The 17,027-nt window shown below is 49.6% G+C and overlaps 2 protein-coding genes across 14 annotated transcripts in view; one reads left to right on the plus strand and one right to left on the minus strand.

Annotated features, from left to right (window-relative positions):
- The window catches only part of GRHL2 (grainyhead like transcription factor 2), a 175,604-nt gene extending 169,048 nt beyond the window's left edge, over positions 1-6,556 (plus strand). For all 5 annotated transcript variants that reach the window (XM_082434309.1, XM_082434307.1, XM_082434305.1 and 2 more), the window contains exons 15-16: positions 1,362-1,426; positions 3,514-6,556. In XM_082434309.1, the coding sequence (XP_082290435.1) occupies positions 1,362-1,426; positions 3,514-3,628 (180 nt within the window). In that variant the 3' untranslated portion in view covers positions 3,629-6,556. The remainder of the gene's footprint in view (positions 1-1,361; positions 1,427-3,513) is intronic.
- A 2,839-nt stretch (positions 6,557-9,395) lies between these two features.
- Positions 9,396-17,027, minus strand: part of NCALD (neurocalcin delta) — a 429,327-nt gene continuing 421,695 nt past the window's right edge. For all 9 annotated transcript variants that reach the window (XM_082434365.1, XM_082434361.1, XM_082434368.1 and 6 more), the window contains 2 exons: positions 14,468-14,573; positions 9,396-12,090 (listed from right to left, as the gene is read on the minus strand). In XM_082434365.1, coding sequence (XP_082290491.1) covers positions 11,993-12,090; positions 14,468-14,573 — 204 coding nt within the window. In that variant the 3' untranslated portion in view covers positions 9,396-11,992. The remainder of the gene's footprint in view (positions 12,091-14,467; positions 14,574-17,027) is intronic.

Here is a 17,027-nt window from a genome sequence, read left to right on the forward strand (position 1 = left end):
AGATATATGCCTTTTAAATTTCAATAGCTTCTGCCAAATTTCCCTCCAAAAAGGTTGAGCTTGTTGCTCTCCTATCTATGGGCTATGAGAGTTGCTGTTTCTTACCCTTTGGCTGGCACTGTATTATCAATTTTTCAGTTTTTGTTAGTCTCATAGATTAAAGGTAGTATCCTGCTGTTGTTTTAATTTGAAGTTTTAAATTATTAGTGAGGTGGTGGATTTTTTTATTTGCTTATTGTCCTATTGTATTTTTTTCTGTGAATTACTTCTTTATGTTGTTTTCTTCCTTTTCCCATTGAATTGTTAGTCTTTTCCTTTCTTTTAATTGAAGCATGGTTGATTTACAATATTATGTTAGTTTCAGGTGTACAGCAAAGTGATTCAGTTATATGTATATGTTTTTTCAGATTATTTTCCATTATAGGTTATTATAAGGTATTGAATATAGTTCCCTGTGCTATACAGTAGGTCCTATTGATTATCTATTTTATATACAGCAATGTGTTAATCCTAATTTATCCCTCCCTCCCCCCTTTCCCCTTTGGTAACCATAAGTTTGTTTTCTATGTCTGAGTCTGTTTCTGTTTTGTAAATACATTCATTTGTATTAAAGAATATGGACCGATTCACGAACTTGCACATCCATGTGCAGGGTCCATGCTCATCTTCTCTGTATCGTTCCAATTTTAGTATATGTGCTGCCAAAGGGAGCATGTTAGTCCTTTTTTTTTAATTTGGAGGTGTTCTTTCTAACTTAAGAAAGTTAGTTCCATGTCTGTCATTTGTGTTGCAAAAATGTTTCCCAGTGTATTGTTTGTCCTCAGCTTTTTGGGTGGTTTTGCCTAAACTGGTATTTTTCATTTTATGCTGCTTTATCAACGTTGTGGCCTTTTTTCTTCAGGTTTCATAGCTTGCTTGGCATCTTCCTTACTTAAAGATGATATCTATACAAAGAATTGATTCATGGTTTCTTCTTGCATGGTTTCATCTTTTCCCTGTAAATCTTTGGTGATATTTATTTTGATGGAAGTCGTGGAGAAGGGATCTGACTTAACTTGTTAATTTTTTTCTATATGGCTACCTATTTGATCCAACATCGTGATTAAGGTCCATTTTTTTCTGACTGACCTGAAATGACACCGTCATCATATATTAAATTCTCCTGTGGATGAATTTTTTGTTGACTGATTTATGGTTTGTCCAAAGGGAGAGCCTTGCAAATGAGCCTTTTTGAGAGTCTGACTCATGAGTGAAGGCCACTGGCACCTAGAAACATTTCCAGGACAGTGAAGTTGGAATTTTCTCTCGTCTCTGCTTGGCTCCCCTTCCACACTCACCTGCCTTTTTGTTATTGGTTGCAGATATCTGAGAAATACGGGCTGCCCGTGGAAAAGATAACAAAGCTTTACAAGAAAAGCAAAAAAGGGTAAGAAAGAAACTGAACTTAAATTGATTTCCCAATCAGATATGTCTATACAGTGCCTTTAAAAAAAAAACAAGATGGTGCCCGTCTTTTGTTAGTTCTGTTGTCTGCCTTTTATAAAAATTTGTCATCCTTCCAAAGGCGTGCTGAGCAGCTTACATGTGCCACGGATTTTGAAGACCTTTAATGAGAGAGAGCGGGGGGTGAGAGTGCATTGTCATGATGTCAGCTGAGATGCCCCCCTCCAATGACAGGATTAGTGGGTAGAATAGAGGGGTCTGGAAGTGGTGAGAGTGGCCCTGGGGAGAGTGGCAAGGTCGCCCTTCTGCAGAGAGCAGAGTTTATAGGGAATCACGTGCTGCTCTTGGGGCTGGTTTCAGGGCAGTACAGTAGGAATACAAAGGATTCAGGGCATAGGGGATTCTTCTGAGGTCATTACTAACATAATGATCGAAATGATTACTGGACCTGCTTGTTCTCACTGTTAAGAACAACAGCTCTCATTTATCTGGTGATCAGTAGGTTCTGGGCCCCCTGCTAAGTGCTTTATGTGTATTGTTCTATTATTCCTCACCACTCAGGTAGGTTCTTATCCATAATTTATTGCTGATGGAGGCTAAGTAACTTGCCCAAAGTCTCATGTTCAGTAGGTGAGGCGCAGATTTAACCCAGGTCCGTGGCCCCAAAGCCCTAGTGTTTAGCTCGCACATCTGCTGTCTCCAGCCCTCCCAGGGCCTCCTGTGTATGAGGCTCCAAGTTTAGTTGCCACAGAGCTGGATTTAGTGCCAGGAGAGGGTCTCCATTAGAGTCAGCTTCTGGAGCTATTTTCTTACAAAAAGCAGAAAATAGGTCTTTAAACTCTTCTTTGGGCCTCTTTCATAAAGGAAATTGATTATCTGGGATACTCAGGCTTTTTGAGTGATGCGGTCTCTCGGTTAATTTGGAGCCAAGCAGGAAACCCTTTCCACTTGAGCCCTGGTTGAAAAGCTCACGAAAATGCATGTTACAGTTCTTTCCAAAGTCAGTGCAGGAGGCTGAGTGTATTCCTTCGCTGGTGAGATTTGAGCGGTGTCTCAAGGTCTCACGTTGAGGAGAAACCCTCAGTGTCGATGCACATGCAGATGGTAACATTTCACTTCCACTGAGCCCTGTCTCAGGCCCTGCGCTAAATACTTTAATCCTAACAACAACCGTCTAAAGCAGGGTTGTTATTCTTATTTTTGCGGAAAGGCTAAACAACTTGCCTGATGACGCATAGCTGTAAAATCAGAGTCAGTTCTCAAACCAAGATCTGTCTGACTTCAGAGCAGGGGATTGGTTCAAGGACTTCTAAATCATAGACAGGCCCTGGACGTTGTTGGTTTTCTTAAAACCAAACCCAACCCAGATGGTTAACCAAGGAGTAGGTCACATGTGGTAAAAGTATGAACTTCAGAGTGAGGCAAAGCTAGTTTCAAAACCTAGCTCAGCCGTGAACCAGCTGAGTGAACTTGGGGACACAATCTCACCTTGCTGAGCTCAGGTTTCTCATTTGCAACGTGGTGATGATCGCACCTGCCTTCAAGGTTGCCCTGAGGACTGAACAGAAGGTCTCCAAAACACTGGAACACACTACATGCTTGAGGAAGGGTACCTGTAGCTCTTGTTTATTTTCCTCTTCTCCTAAGTGTGGAATACTTTTTCAAAATGCATTTTCAGGAGGCTATATGGTTTAATGAAAATAGTTCGGGGACCTGGCCCTGTCAATAGCTAACTCTGTGATTTCAGGCTCTGTTAACTTCTGGGCTGTAGTTTACCAATCTAGAAAGCAAAAGGTTTGGGTTGAATGAGCTCTGAAATCCTGTTTCATAAGGAGTTAGTTCTGAGAAATCGAGGTTTTGCTTTCCTCAGAGTGGCTTGTGGGGGCCAGTTTGGGGGCCGCTGCAGAGTGGAAGCCTCTCTCCCTGCCTGTCTCCTCTCCCCTCCACCCTCCCTCCCCTCCCCTTCCTGGCCTCCCTTGCAAAAGCACGGCTGAGGGAGCCCCCAGCCTGGAGCCCGCCCTGGCACCGAGCGCCTTGGTCACGGCCTCCCTGTTCCCCCGTCCCCGGCAGCATCCTGGTGAACATGGACGACAACATCGTCGAGCACTACTCGAACGAGGACACCTTCATCCTCAACATGGAGAGCGTGCTGGAAGGCTTCAAGGTCACGCTCATGGAGATCTGAGCCCTGCTCCGGGCAGCAGCCCTCAGGGCCTCTCTCCCCGGGGGAGCCGGAAGCCCGGGCCCTGCAGACCCCCCTCGCCCATCTCACAACTGCTGTTACACGACTGCGCCGGGGAGCGGGCCGAGGCCCAAAGCCCCGTGTTTGGTCCGTGCGTTTGGTCCGCCCACCGGCTCCTGCCGCGGAGCCGCAGCCCGAGCCCCTCGGGAAAGGGCCTTGCGCCTGTTGGATCCTTATTTATTGTCCACCTTTCTCCGGAGCCCGGGGCCCAGGCCCGCCAGGGCTCTGCAGGTCACTGCTGGCTCCCGGTGCCACCGTCCAGAGCCCTCCCCTTCAATCCATTCATCCCGAAGGGCCTGAGGATGCTCGCCCCTGCCGTCTCACCGCCTCACGTCTCCTGAGCGGACGGACAGAACGAGCCGTTTCCTTCATCAGAGGTCGGGGGACAGGTGGACGCCCCTTCCTGGTTAGAAACCTTCAGGCTGCTCTGGGACGGTCATCTCGCCGATACCCCCAGGGGTTCCCAGCGAGTGGCCGCCAGGCCATGTACAGGAAGACATTCAGCCACTGTGTAATTAGTAAGTAACCTAGAAGGTGTGCCCGGCTACCCGTGTACATAGTGTTTATAATATGGCAATAATATATTCTACCTGTGGTATGTGGGCATGTTTACTGCCACTGGCCGGGGGAGGCACCTACCTGGAGACCCTGCTTTCTCCAAGAGGCTTCTGCCTCTGTGCTGTTCAGGAGACGCGCTGGGCGAGGGAAGTGGCTTTCGGGGTGTCAGGTGACTGCAGTGGGCGCCGAGACGGCCACTCCCGTGGGCACGCGCGGGACCTCGGTCCCTGTCCGCAGAGGGTGCCCTGTTCCCTCTCCACGGGCACTGCCCGCCCCGGAGGCCACTGAGTTTATCTCACGGCGATGCGCTTTTCCTGACTCGCCCTCTGAGCTGTCTCGTGGCAAAGGTCAGATTGTCTGAGGCCCCAGCTCCTCCCGCTTTGGTGTCGGCACCGCCTGAACTTTCTGGAGAGACGGCAGGGGGGTTGCCACCAGGGCCCCGTCTCTTGGGCCCCCTGCAGAACTCCTTGGCTATCGTGAGGATCCTGGCCACCGTGAGTGCCTCGCAGTTTACAAGCACGCCCTTCATCACAAGTGGCCCCCTTAAAGCCCAACTGCGGTCCCGAGAGCGAGGCCGACAGTTCAGCTCTGGGTCTCCAGGCCACAGCGGCCTCCCGGGGCTCCGCCGCCTCTGCTCCCAGCTTATGGATGTGGACGGAGTGAGCGAGAATGCCCCAAGAGCCCTGGCCCTTCGGAAAGCAGCGTCCAGAGGAAGACGGAGAGAGAAGGTTTGCCCTCCTGCTGGGTGCCCTGGCAGATGAAAAGAAACGCTTCCCCAAACGATCACAACGTCATGGACCGTCCAGGCCACAGTTCTCTTTGAGGGGACAGGAACGTGGTCTAGGGTCTGTGCTCACCTTTGCGGGTTGAAGCACTAGCTTTTTACTAGCCAGCAAACCCTCCACCCAAGGTCCCAGGTCTAGGACAGGTTCTCCGTAAGGACCCATTTGTCTGTAAAGCACTTTGATGTCTTACCTGGGGGCTTTCTCTTCCAGGGCTCCCTGCCCTCCCACCCCACTGCCCCTGAGGCCCAGAGCCTGACGGGAGGGCTGCTTCCAGCCCAGCTGTTTGTCCTGGAGGCTGCAGAGGATTTGAATGGAATGGCGGGCAGGTGCGGAGCCTAGGAAGATCTCTGGGTGTGGTGAGGAGGCACCTTTCTGTGTCTTCTGGACACATTACCCCTCTCTGTGGTGCCAAAGGTTACATCCTGGATTCACCTCTGCTCCAGTCTGTCGCCTCCTCCTCCACTCTGTGACTGCCATGCCCCAGACCGGCATCTGGGGGACCCTCCTGGGTACTAATGGGGCTCATTGTTGGGAGTGCATGATGTACAATGCGCCTCCCGTGCTCCTTGCCTGAGGGGCGGTTTCAGACACGATCGGCAACCGTAATGGCGAATACTATTGGGCCGGGGCACAGCACTCCAGAGTAGGAAAAAGAGAAAATCTTTCTTTGGCAATCTGACACGGGTTACCTAGCCTTCTCTCTCCAGCCTTTGGGGAAAAATATGTTGGCTGATCCTGCCCTAGGCAGAAGATGAATCAGAGAGGCTTTTGCCTTTGTCCCAGGTCCCTGCGCAATGATCGCGGTGACCACTGCCAGAACAAAGCATATGAGGTCAGTGCCAGCAAAGGGTGGTGCAGTGTCCCCCCTCATTTGATCTGTCCCCATCTTACCACGTCCCCTCTGCGTTCCCGGTGTGCCCATGGCTTAGCTTCGATGTGGCCTTCACTATGTATATGAGCAGAGCTTTGATGAGCAAAATTGTCCAAGAAAAAACACTCCAGAGAGATAGGAAAACTTGCCTCCTCTTCTTTTTCTGTCCCTTAATAAATAAGCTTTAAAAAAAAAAAATCCACGTAAGACAAGGGACATGTGAAACAAGTGTTTTTCTTATACTTACCCAAATTGCTTCGACTTTATGGGTGTTTAGAAATTGGGTCCAACAGAAAAATGCAGTCGGGTGTCATCTTGGAATTGGATCCTAAAAGACTAAGGCACGTCCCAGCCCAGAAACTTAAGAAGCATGAACTGAATCAAACATTTATTTTCCTTATTTAAAATTATGCAAATACAACAGAAGCAGAGGGCTTGTGCCAAATTCTATGAACAGCCCTTTCTTAAAGACAAGCAAGGAAGACTGTTAGATGGACAATTTGCTCTCGTGTTAAAAAAAAAAAAAAAAAAAACAAAGGCAAATGTAACTTAATAGTTTTGTAAATGGGAGAGGGGGAATCTATAAACTATAAATACAGTTATTTTATTTTTTGTACATTTTTAAGAAGAAAAAAATAAATATTCCTAACACTCGAATGTCCGGTGTTTTCCATGAGGTTGGTATTGGGGCTCTTTGCCTGACTGGAAAGAAGCCTCTGTGTGAGTGGGGAAGGCTCTAGGCTCCCCTTGGGCACCTCAGGTCCTGGGCTCCAACATAGCAGACATTTCCTCTTCTAGCTGCTTTGTTGTGCCCAACCCCAAGGTTAAATGAGAAGAGGGCTGAAGACATCACGAGGCCTTTGGTGTGACCACGACAGGCCACCAGCGTGGCTATTCTTCCAGTTCCCAGGGCAGGAAGTAGGCTCTGTCCATCTGCATTTGCCTTCCTCAGTCCCAGCTCCCTCACCACCACTTCAATGTACCACGAGAGCTTTCCCGTCCCTTAGTTCATCCTCACCCACCTCCTCCACAGAGACTAAAACCACGTGGCTGAAACGCCAACCTCATCATGACAGTCTCTTGCCCTGGAACCCACAGCCTCGCTAGTATCTGTCAGCTCAAATCCCAGTATTTCTCGGCATTTCCTCAGTGGCCATGCACACTCCTTCAGCCATCCTCCACGATTAGCTCCCGAGAGCCTCTCTGTTCCAAACAAGTAGCGCTTCTATGTTCTTCCACCTCTCTGTCTGTCCATGTCCACAGCTTTCAAATCTTGGCTAAAAATTTGCCTAGGGAAAGCTTTCTCTGACCAACTTTGACCCCCTTGGCATCCTCAGCAGCCTCCGTGCCTGGACCAGTGGGCAGCAAAGAGGAGGTCAGGAGAAGTGCTTGTTGAGGAGGCTTCTGGAGAGATCCTGGGATTAGAAATGGGCCAAAGGCCTCTTTGCCATGATCCGTGTTCCACAGTCTCAGCAGGAGGTCTGAATGTATTCCCCACAGGCCCGAGGAGGTCCTGCCGGGCATGCACTGGTCTCCACATCTCCCCTGAGGCAGTCCTCCCTTGACCCATGGCAGCCATAGTTCTGCTATGAACTCTGCTCCCCATGTGTGCCACCCCCCCCCCCACCCCCCACCTCCCTGTACTGGGACTCCAGGTAGGTAAAGCTTTCAGGGCCACAGGCTCCAGTACCAGCTCTTGCCTTCATCGCTATGCCAGCTCAGCTCAGTTACTATGGTCCGGGCGTCGTGTCCAGTGCTGGGGAATAAGAGGCACATTAGATGCAGTCCATCCTCAGAGGCTGTGATGTGCCCAGTGATAACAGCCTGGCATCGTCAGCACCGGGACAGGGGTTCACTCTGGGAGAGTCAGGGCTCAGCCGTCACCCCAGTCCTAAGGCATACAATCCCCTCTTACCCTTAGACTTTCACAATGTGATGAGAGGTCACCAAACGCTAATCTCACTTTAGGAAGGCTGCCAACTCAAGTGTCTGAGCCCCTGTATCTCTGAGGGTCAATGGCACATTAACAACACCCAGGGCAGCAAATGCCCAGGACCTATCTAAGTCCTGGACATGTGGTCATCATTTAAGTGTAGAGAAATCTATTTGAAATGAATATCCCATTGGTTAGACCCTTGGTGTGGACATCTTTGCACTCTGCAACAATCTTTCTATTTTAGGTGGATTTGACTGATACTCTACTGCCTTGGAAAATACAGGGCTCAATTTTCTTTCTTTTGTTCCTTCAGCCACTTTAAAAAAAAAACAGAAAATTGCAGGAAAGTGAAAGCATACTCCTGACAAAGATAAAGAGAGGCCTGCATGAAGCATCTCCGTTTCTTCCAAAGGGAGCTAGCGTGATCTCCCCCTGCCTTGACTGAGAAAACAGGCAGATTCTTCCTCACCTGGCCTATGCCCACGTCCCCTCCCCCCCCATGCCTGAACTAGGCTGTCAGGGGGTCCAGAGCTGGGTTGGGACACTACCCTGAAAATAGGAGCCTCAGGCTTGCAAATGTGCTGGAAATTAACAGGTTCACCTCCAACAGGTGTGCGAGTGAAGGCTCCTGATCAGGTTGGAGGGTCCCAGCCACCTCCTCACCATCACTGCCATGAGTGACATGGCATTACTCATGCTCAGTTCTCATGGGCATCAGGGCCATTGCTGGTCTACAGAGAGAAACTGTGAGGTACAAAAAGACTCCCCTCCAGGCCAACTCAGCTCCTACATGAGGTCTGGTTGGCCCATGAGACACCTACCAAAGCTGACATTCAGCCCCTTTTTCCTACATTCACGGCCTCTGTGCTGGAGGCAAGGCCAAGGACAGCAGCAGCAAGCACCTTGATCTGAATTGGCTTTGAGGCCATGGGCTCTGTATCATGTCAGTTTTCCTATAGACTCTTCTCCAGCCTGAGAGGCCGCGAGAGGGGAGAGGGGGATGTTAATTTCCCACTGAAGAGGAAGTTGCCTCAGTTTCTCCTTCCGGTGCACCGAATGTTGAGACTAGAATTTATAGCTCCAGTTGTGAGGAAGGAGAGGAGGTACGAAAGTGAAGGCCATGAGCAGAGGGAAGTAAGTTAGCCCACATGTAGACCAAGGATGCTTTCGGACAGGGCTTTGGGTCCAGCAGACCCTCTCATCCCCGCTTTCACAAACCCTGCTTCCTTGTGCCTGTAGAGCAGAAAGCACACCCAGGAGGTGGCCAGCACAGCATCTGGGCCCTCACTCGGGCACAGATTCAGCTGGAGCAGGAGTTTAGGCACGGAAACCTCATGTCCCAGACCATCATATTAAATCAGCAACATTCTCGAATGCCAAGCTAGAGTAACACAAAAGTCAACTGATATAGGACCCACGCCACGGGGAGGGATTCATAAATTACTAAATTCACTTGTGGAAAGTGCCCCCAGGGCATATCAATGGGATGGGACTGCGCCCTCAACACCCCTTCCCCGCCCTAAACAAGGATACGAACAGTCGGACCACTTTGCATCATCCTTCAAGTCGTAAGCCACTTTATTCCAGTCCCTTGAACATCACAGGCTGGCCTGATTTCAGACAGAACAGACTCCGTTTCCAGAGGCCCCTCAACACAGCAATGGCAATGAACAGCCCAGCACAGGAGTGACATAAGCTTTTAGGCATTCAGCCTTCTGGGTGCTGCCGAGTCCCTTGGCCACACTGGAGTGCATTGGATCAGACATACAAAGGCCTTCCTGGGAAGGAGGAGAATGAGAAAACAACCCTCAAGAAAATACAGACAGGGTCAATGGCAGGCAAGGACAAGGACTATTTTCCGTCCATCCCGGGCGTGCCAGCATTCATCAGCCGTGCGACTGCTTTGTTTTCTTAACAGCTGGAGGCGCTCTCCACTGCTTCTCACTCCAGCTCTAGGTTCTAGGGAACGGAGTGAGTCTGGCTCAGTAAGATGTCATGACTGAGGACACAGCCCAGGCGGGCTTTCCCCAACATTAACTGACTCCGCCATCTAAGGAGAACTAAAGGAGGAATTAGCTCTTCAATCAAGAGCAGGAGAAAGTGGGAGGCAGCTCCTGAACATCACCTATAGAGGTGCCGGGTCCCCTTGCCACTGTGCACGCCGCGTCTTAGGTTAATTCCCTAGTTTTCAAAACCAGATTTTACCACTTGGCCAATGGAGGGACTCAGCAAGTCTCACAGTATAGAACCTCTATTAAAAAACCTGACACTCAGAGGAAGATGGAGATTATTTTACTGAGTCCAGGTCTCAAAATTTCACCCTGCCAAGTTGGTTCGTTTTGGTCAACCATACAAATTCAGATTGTTACTATCAGTTTAAATGGAATCGAGTAATACACAGGAATCTAGAGGTTAGAATGGGTTCAGCATCATTTTCCTCATGGTTATAAGTTTATCTTTCTGTGGTTCATGGTCTACAGGAAGTAGCTTGGCTGCAGCCAAGGAGACCTCTCTGCCTTCTCTTGGGGCAGGATCTCCCCGTCTACATCCTTGAGTGTTTGGACTTCCCCATGCCTACTGCTTGTGAAAATATGACTTACCTGTGACCAGCAACTTGTACTCTTACCTTTCAATTCAAATTAGGATGTATGAGGTCATCAGACCAAACAGCAACTCAAATTTGTATTGTCACTTCTGTAAATAGAAATTTGCATTCAGAGAACACGATGATGTAAGATCCTTTTGGGTTCCCTAGGGTGGGCCTTGGAAATCACAGACACACTTGCCTATGCTTTCTTCAAGATGAACCAGACGATGCCCAACCTCTGACTCTTTTCAGGGCCGCTAGAGGCATGGAAAAGTCAACATTCCAGCTATGGCTTCCTAACCATACATGTGGATTAAAGCATTGGGCAGTCCCGAGAATTTATGCTATTTGGGGTGGGGGTGGGAACAGCTACAGAATATTATCTGCTCAGAAAAGCACCACACCTCTGATCCAGGACTGTCAACGGGCTGCTGGGCTGGGTGGGCAAACCCACATCTCTAATAAATATGAACCTTCTGGTGCTCCAGTTGACACATCCCACTCAAACTTGCCCCACTTCTATTCCCGAGGCACTACCACCGGAAAAGCATTCAAAATTAAGGTTGGGCTCTGGTCATGGTTACTTTGTACTTTTCTGGAATATATAAAATATACCTGTTGATTGGTGCATTTGTGCAAAGACGGATATGACTTTAAAATAAGACATAGACATTCATTATAGCTGGCTTACTTCACAACAAGCTACTGAAAACAGTCTCCTGTAATAAGATTGTATTAGTGCTCACTAAACATGCATTTCATTTAAACAAGGCAAAACACTTAATTTCGTCTGCAATACCCAGTATTTTATATACAGCAATCTTTTTTTTTTTTTTTAAACTACAATAGGCAACAAGATGGGTCTGGTTTTGAAATATAAATTACCATTTGTGTTTAATTTCCAGAGAAACTCATCTTAGCTCAACTAGTGTAAACCTGGGAAGAAATAGCTGAGCCATCTTTTTCCTCTCCTCTATGAATTTACCTTGAAATGTTCACAGCTTAGAAACTAAAGCCTGCTGGGGAAGAGGATGGGGTGGGCCTCCAGGCGGGAATCCCCCAGGCCCCTTTAATAGCCTGGCCCGGAGGATTCCTGGTCCCTGGGAAATCGAGCATCTGGTGCCATCACCCCTAGGGCATGTGTTACTCCAGACCCAGGTGGGGAATTTTGTTTTCCAAACAGGGCCCTCAAGCTTGCAATACAATCACTGGACTGGATTGTTTTCTCTTCTCTTCTCTTGCCTCCCCCAGTCTTCAGTTTTAGAACACAGACTTTCGAATCAAAGGAAAGGTAATAATAATAACGATGAAAAATCGTCAGAACAGCGAACACCACAAAGTCTGTGCACGGCAGCACTGTTCATGCTCTCCACAAGCGCGGGGGCTCTAGACATTCCCACGAAGCGTCCACGACAAAAGAAGCTGCAGGCGGCACGGAGGGAGGTGCATCCGACCACACAGGGAACAGCATCACCGTCAATATTGTTTGGCAAAAAAAAAAATTTTTTTTTGTTAAAAAGGAAACTCCAAAGGGAACACAAGCAGCTCTACAGTTGGTGGGGCTTCCGGCTCAGAAGTGGCCGGCGCTGCTGGGGTCGCACTGCAGGAGGCGCACTATGGACGGGTCGCTCTTGGCCCCTCGGATGAACTCTTCCAGGGAGAGTTTTCCTAGAAAGCAAGAGGACCGGTGAGTGGCGGCTGGCGGCCGCCACACGAACGTAGGCTTCCCGCTGCACCTTGGGCCCGGCGGCGGCGGCCCACCTCTTCCCGGGGTCTCACACCCGCCGTGAGGCCCACCTTCCGTCTCTCCGAGCCGAGACCCCGGGGCTCGTTGAGCATCGCACAGCGCAGCACGCGGCCTCCTGAGAGCTCTGTGTGCCCGGCCCTGGGCTGCAGGGCTGCTGGGTGGCCCCCCCCCCAGCTGCAGGCGCCCCGGAGGGTCTCGGTGTCTGTGGATCAGATGGCGCTCGCGCCTTTCAGGGCTGGGCTGGGCTCCTGCAGCGCCAAGGCCGTCCCCACGGGCTCACTGCGCCCTCTGGGCTCCTGAGGGTCACTCGGGTACACCTAGGTTTGCATGTGGGCAGAGGGGCCCGAAGAGACATCTGGGGGAGGGCCTCTTCTTTGGGCCAAGGTGTGAGGACGGCTGCCCTTCCATCCAGGCGAGGGGTATGTGCTCCGAGAAGCAGAGAAGTGCCGCGCTTGGCCCCTCCCGTCAATCAGGGCACTTTCCTCCTACCCCAATGGGCTGGACCGGGGAGACTGGCTGCCTGGGATTCCACTCCTCCTCGATGTCCTTTTCCTTCTTGCGCAAGCTAGAGTATGTATTAAATTCCCTTCGAGAAGTTTCCTCGGTCATATTGCTGGTGGGGAGGCAAAGCTTCTCCCCCTTTCTTGTTGCGGCAGGGTAAACCCTGCATTCAGCGTACGTATCCGCTCCCTCGGGCTAACTACCCGCGTGCTCCCGGACTGGCTTCCCAGCTCACCTGCTGGGGGCCCAGACTTTTCTCTTCAAGTCAGCCGCCAGGGGTTAGATGCAAAGAGCTTCTCCAAGAGGAATCTAGCAGCGGGAGGGTCTAGAAGCCCTGAGCCAAAGCACCAAGTCTCCTGGTCGGGCGGAGCCTGACCCCTTGCAGACTTAAAGCCCCTCCCGATACGGCTCCCACTCCGCCCCGTCCCCCCGCCACTTTTTTTTTTTTTTTAAACCCAAGGCTTTCCCTTAGGAAAGCACAGGGCTTTTAGTAACGAGATGCATTTGGGGAATGCTGACCCCGTCAGGGCTCTGTGACCCCATTGTGGCCGAGGCCCAGAGCAGAGGCTCTCATTTCTCGCAGTGAGGGTTCGATCCTGCAGTGTTTGGATCTTCTCCCATCTTTCAGCCCTATTCTGAAGAGGAGGCTGGGCCTCAGGCAGGACACAAGCCCACCTGTGCTCCCCTGGAGTATCAGCAAAATGTGCAGTTTAATGTCAGCGAGTTTATTATTCTATTAAAAGAATCCCGTTTGTTTAGTCTTTGCAAAACAAACTATTCGCTGTGAATCAAGGCACATAGAGAAACAGGATGTAATGGCACCTTTGTGGAGAAACAAAGCAAACAGATTGGCCTGTACCCTGCAAACCCGGATTCTCAGGCAGCTGGTGCCCCAGAGGGCATAGGGATAGAACCTGAGGCTCACTCTGCGACAAAGCCTTCCGTCGGGGGTATATGACTGCATTTGCTCATCACTGACAAGAATTGCTGGGGATGCCCAGCAGAACAGGCAAGCTGGAAATAAAAGCAAGAACTATAGATGACTCAGGGCTTATTATGGACCAAGCTCTGTGTTAGCACTTCAAACTCAGATATTACATCTAACTAGGGTTGCCAGATTTAGCAAATAAAATACAGGATGCCCAGCTAACTTTCAATTTCAAATAAACAACGATTTTTAAAGTATGTCCCAAATATTGAATAGGGCATACTTATACTAAAAAGTCATTTGTTAGTTAACCAAAAATTAAATTTAATTGTACCTCCTGTATTCTGTCTGGCAATCCAACATCTAAAATCCACTGTTCTTGAGTTTGAAATCCATCTCTCCTTTCATTTTGGTTTGCTTTGCATCCCCTTGTTGAATTTGAATTGCGGGTGGCTCCCTCTGGGTGGAATCTGCTGGCCACCTCACCCGCCAACAGCTGAGGGGTCCCACTTGGCTCCAGGAAACCCAACACCTTGGAGCAGGCGCACGAAACCCCAACAAAACCCCCTGGGCAGGCTGGGATGAAAGCTACTAGGGTCTGAGTGGATAACAAGCCCCTCCCCACTTTCTGATTCGCTGGCCTGCAGGATCCAGCCTCCATCTTCCCCCTACAGGGGGCAAGCAGGATAAGCCACTTTCACAAAGGGCCTTGAGCCAGGTCCTTACGGCCAGTATCTTGTCCTCGAGTGGAATTCCCCTGCCCGGACACCCCAGCCCCTCCAGCAGCGCGCCCCCCCACCCCACCCCCCGCCTTGAGCAAAGCAAAGCAAAGCAAAGTAAAGCAAAGCAAAGCAGCCATGGCCTCCTACCATCTCTATTGGTGTCCATCTGGCGGAAGATCTTTTCTGTCCTCTTCTCTGGGGTCGACTCATCTTCAGGCATTTTCATTACAGAGGAGACCATCTTATAGATTGCCTGCGGACAGAAGCAACATGGCGTGAGACAGAAACATGGTTTGGTTTCGCACACAGTGGCCCTATTATTAAACCTCCCAAATACAGGGTCGAAGGGAACGCCTCCCATCACGCAGAAAGCCAGCTCTGTTCCTGACCATCTGTTGTCGTAGAAGAGAGACGTGCAGTTGCTGGTGAGAGCAGCCAGGCCAGCAGAGCTTGTCCAGCGGTAAGAACCTTCAGGAGCGACAACTGGCAGGAAGATCCACTAGGCCCCCCGTGTCTCTAACTTTAATGTGCTTATGAATCCCCTGGGAATCTTGTGAAAACGCAGAAGCTGACTGAGTAGGGTGGGCTGGGGAGATGCGGGGCTTGAGAGTCCGCATTTCTAATGAGGTTCCTGTGTGCTGCTGCTGCTGTTTTGAGGTCCCTGCTCTCAGGCTGTAGGGGACATTCCTCAGGCCAGAGACAGGTCAGGGTCTAATGTGGTCTCTCCCTGGGTCCCTCAAGGGTGACAAACACTGATGGTCTGTAAGGGCCTGCCCTCCTCTTCTCCTGGGCAGACATTACCAATCCATCCCAGTGCTCTTTCCCCTTGTATGTGGCAATCGTCTCACATTCCTTCTCAGCAAGCTGCCAAGTATCCCCGGGATGGGAACAATCTGCCGTCCAAGTTTTGGATGAAATAAGTATACAATCTCAGCTTGAGATAAACTGGGTACATCAGAAATCTGATGGGCAAAAGAGGGTTCTACTGAAAAGGTTTTGTGAACAGTACTGAAACTATCTCCTCTACCACCTGTGGACCCCCCGTGGTACCCAGTAAGCGCATGGAAGGCCTCAGCTGTCAAATGTTGTTTTTATTTTGGAAGCATAATGTAAAGTCATTGTTTTTATCTCCAGACCATGGTTCTGGTACTCAGATTCACCTTGGGAAAATTAGCCCTGGGAAGGAGTTTTAGAAAAAGTAGATTTTGCCAGAGGGTGGGCGGAGAAATCTGGAAAGTTCTGGAACTTGGGATGTAGTGGGAGGAGAGAAAGGAAGGCAGCTGAAAGAAAGTAGTCTCCAAAGGGGAAATGTGGAAACAAAAAGGGTTGCAAAAAGAGATAAAGGCTTAACTTCTCTGCTTTACAGTCTTGCTCAGGATCAACTCTGCCTCAAGTTCCTAAAATATTCTGGAGAAATGGGGGTAAATATTATAATCTCCGTTGATAAAAGAGGAGTGAAAAATGGACTCACCCAGTGTGTTGACTCTTGGGCTGATCCCACCCCATAGGGACCCCTCAGGCCAGGCTCCCCGAGTCTGACTTGAACCCACCCAGAGCCCTCGCTGAACTGAAGCTGCCTCCACGGTGAGTCTGTCTGGGAGGAAGGGCAAACTGGGAGTCATGGCTCTGTCTGGGGTGATGGGTGTCACTGGGGTAAAAGTAAGCTTGGCCACAGTCAGCTGTCCCAAGAGACGCTCACTGAAGTGTGCTCCAGAGGCGAGAGGCGAGCCATACTCTGTCTTCCTCCTGATCCCTACTGCTGTCCCCTCCAGCCCAGGACTACACTACCATCTGTGCTGGGGTTACAGTGCCATGCGCCAAGCCGCTGGGGACACCTGACTCCTTGGGGGAGCTAGAAAAGGCCATAGAGTTAGAGACTTTTTTACAAATGGGAAACAGAGGTGCTGAACTTTCAGGGCCACGTGAATATTTAGTAACAAGAGTGGAAAGCAGGAGACTCTCCATACCACCTATGTTTTGAGGTCTAGCACCCTCTCCTCAGCTTTCTTTGCTCCAACATGGAAGCTTTTCTGTAACCCTTGACTCAAAGAGGAATCGGTGGCACCAACTGATGAACACACACACACACACTCCCCTCACACGGATTACAGACTTACACAATCTAAATATTTTGTGAATTCATAAGCCCAGGAATCTTAGAACAACAACAACAAAACAGTATCTAGATATCAGTGTCCCACTAAATCACAAGTACACCTCTTTAAAGGTGTAAGAGCTGGTACATTTCAGGAGTTGTAGAGGTGATGTGGGAGGGGCATTTATGGACAAATAATAAGTTTACTTTTGCTAGAAGTCTTAAGGATGCTGTGTAATCAACCTTCTTTGGGGCTGTGTTGTTCCTTCCCCAAATCTGTTCTGGCCTCGGTAAGGTCCCATAGTAGCAAGTAAAACCCACTGGTCTGGAACACTCCTTGGAACTCTCAGCCTCTAAGAGTTGAGGTTCATGAAATTCTCCTTCTTGGGATTCTGAAGGGAAGTCAACTGTGTAATAATCTAGGGGTTATTCTCTTAATACTCTGGTTGAACAAATGAACGAAAGACCAAGCAAACAGATGAATGTGTGTTTGAAAACAAGGCTCTTACACTCAACAGAAAGTCTTCAGGGGTTTAGTCTTTAGCTGTTAGGCTAAAGGAATAGGGCTGGGGCAGAGAAATGAGGATAGGTTAGTTCAAAAAAACCAAAAAA

Source organism: Balaenoptera physalus (assembly GCF_965194825.1).
Source record: "Balaenoptera physalus genome assembly, chromosome: 17".
NCBI classification, from domain to species: domain Eukaryota; kingdom Metazoa; phylum Chordata; class Mammalia; order Artiodactyla; family Balaenopteridae; genus Balaenoptera; species Balaenoptera physalus.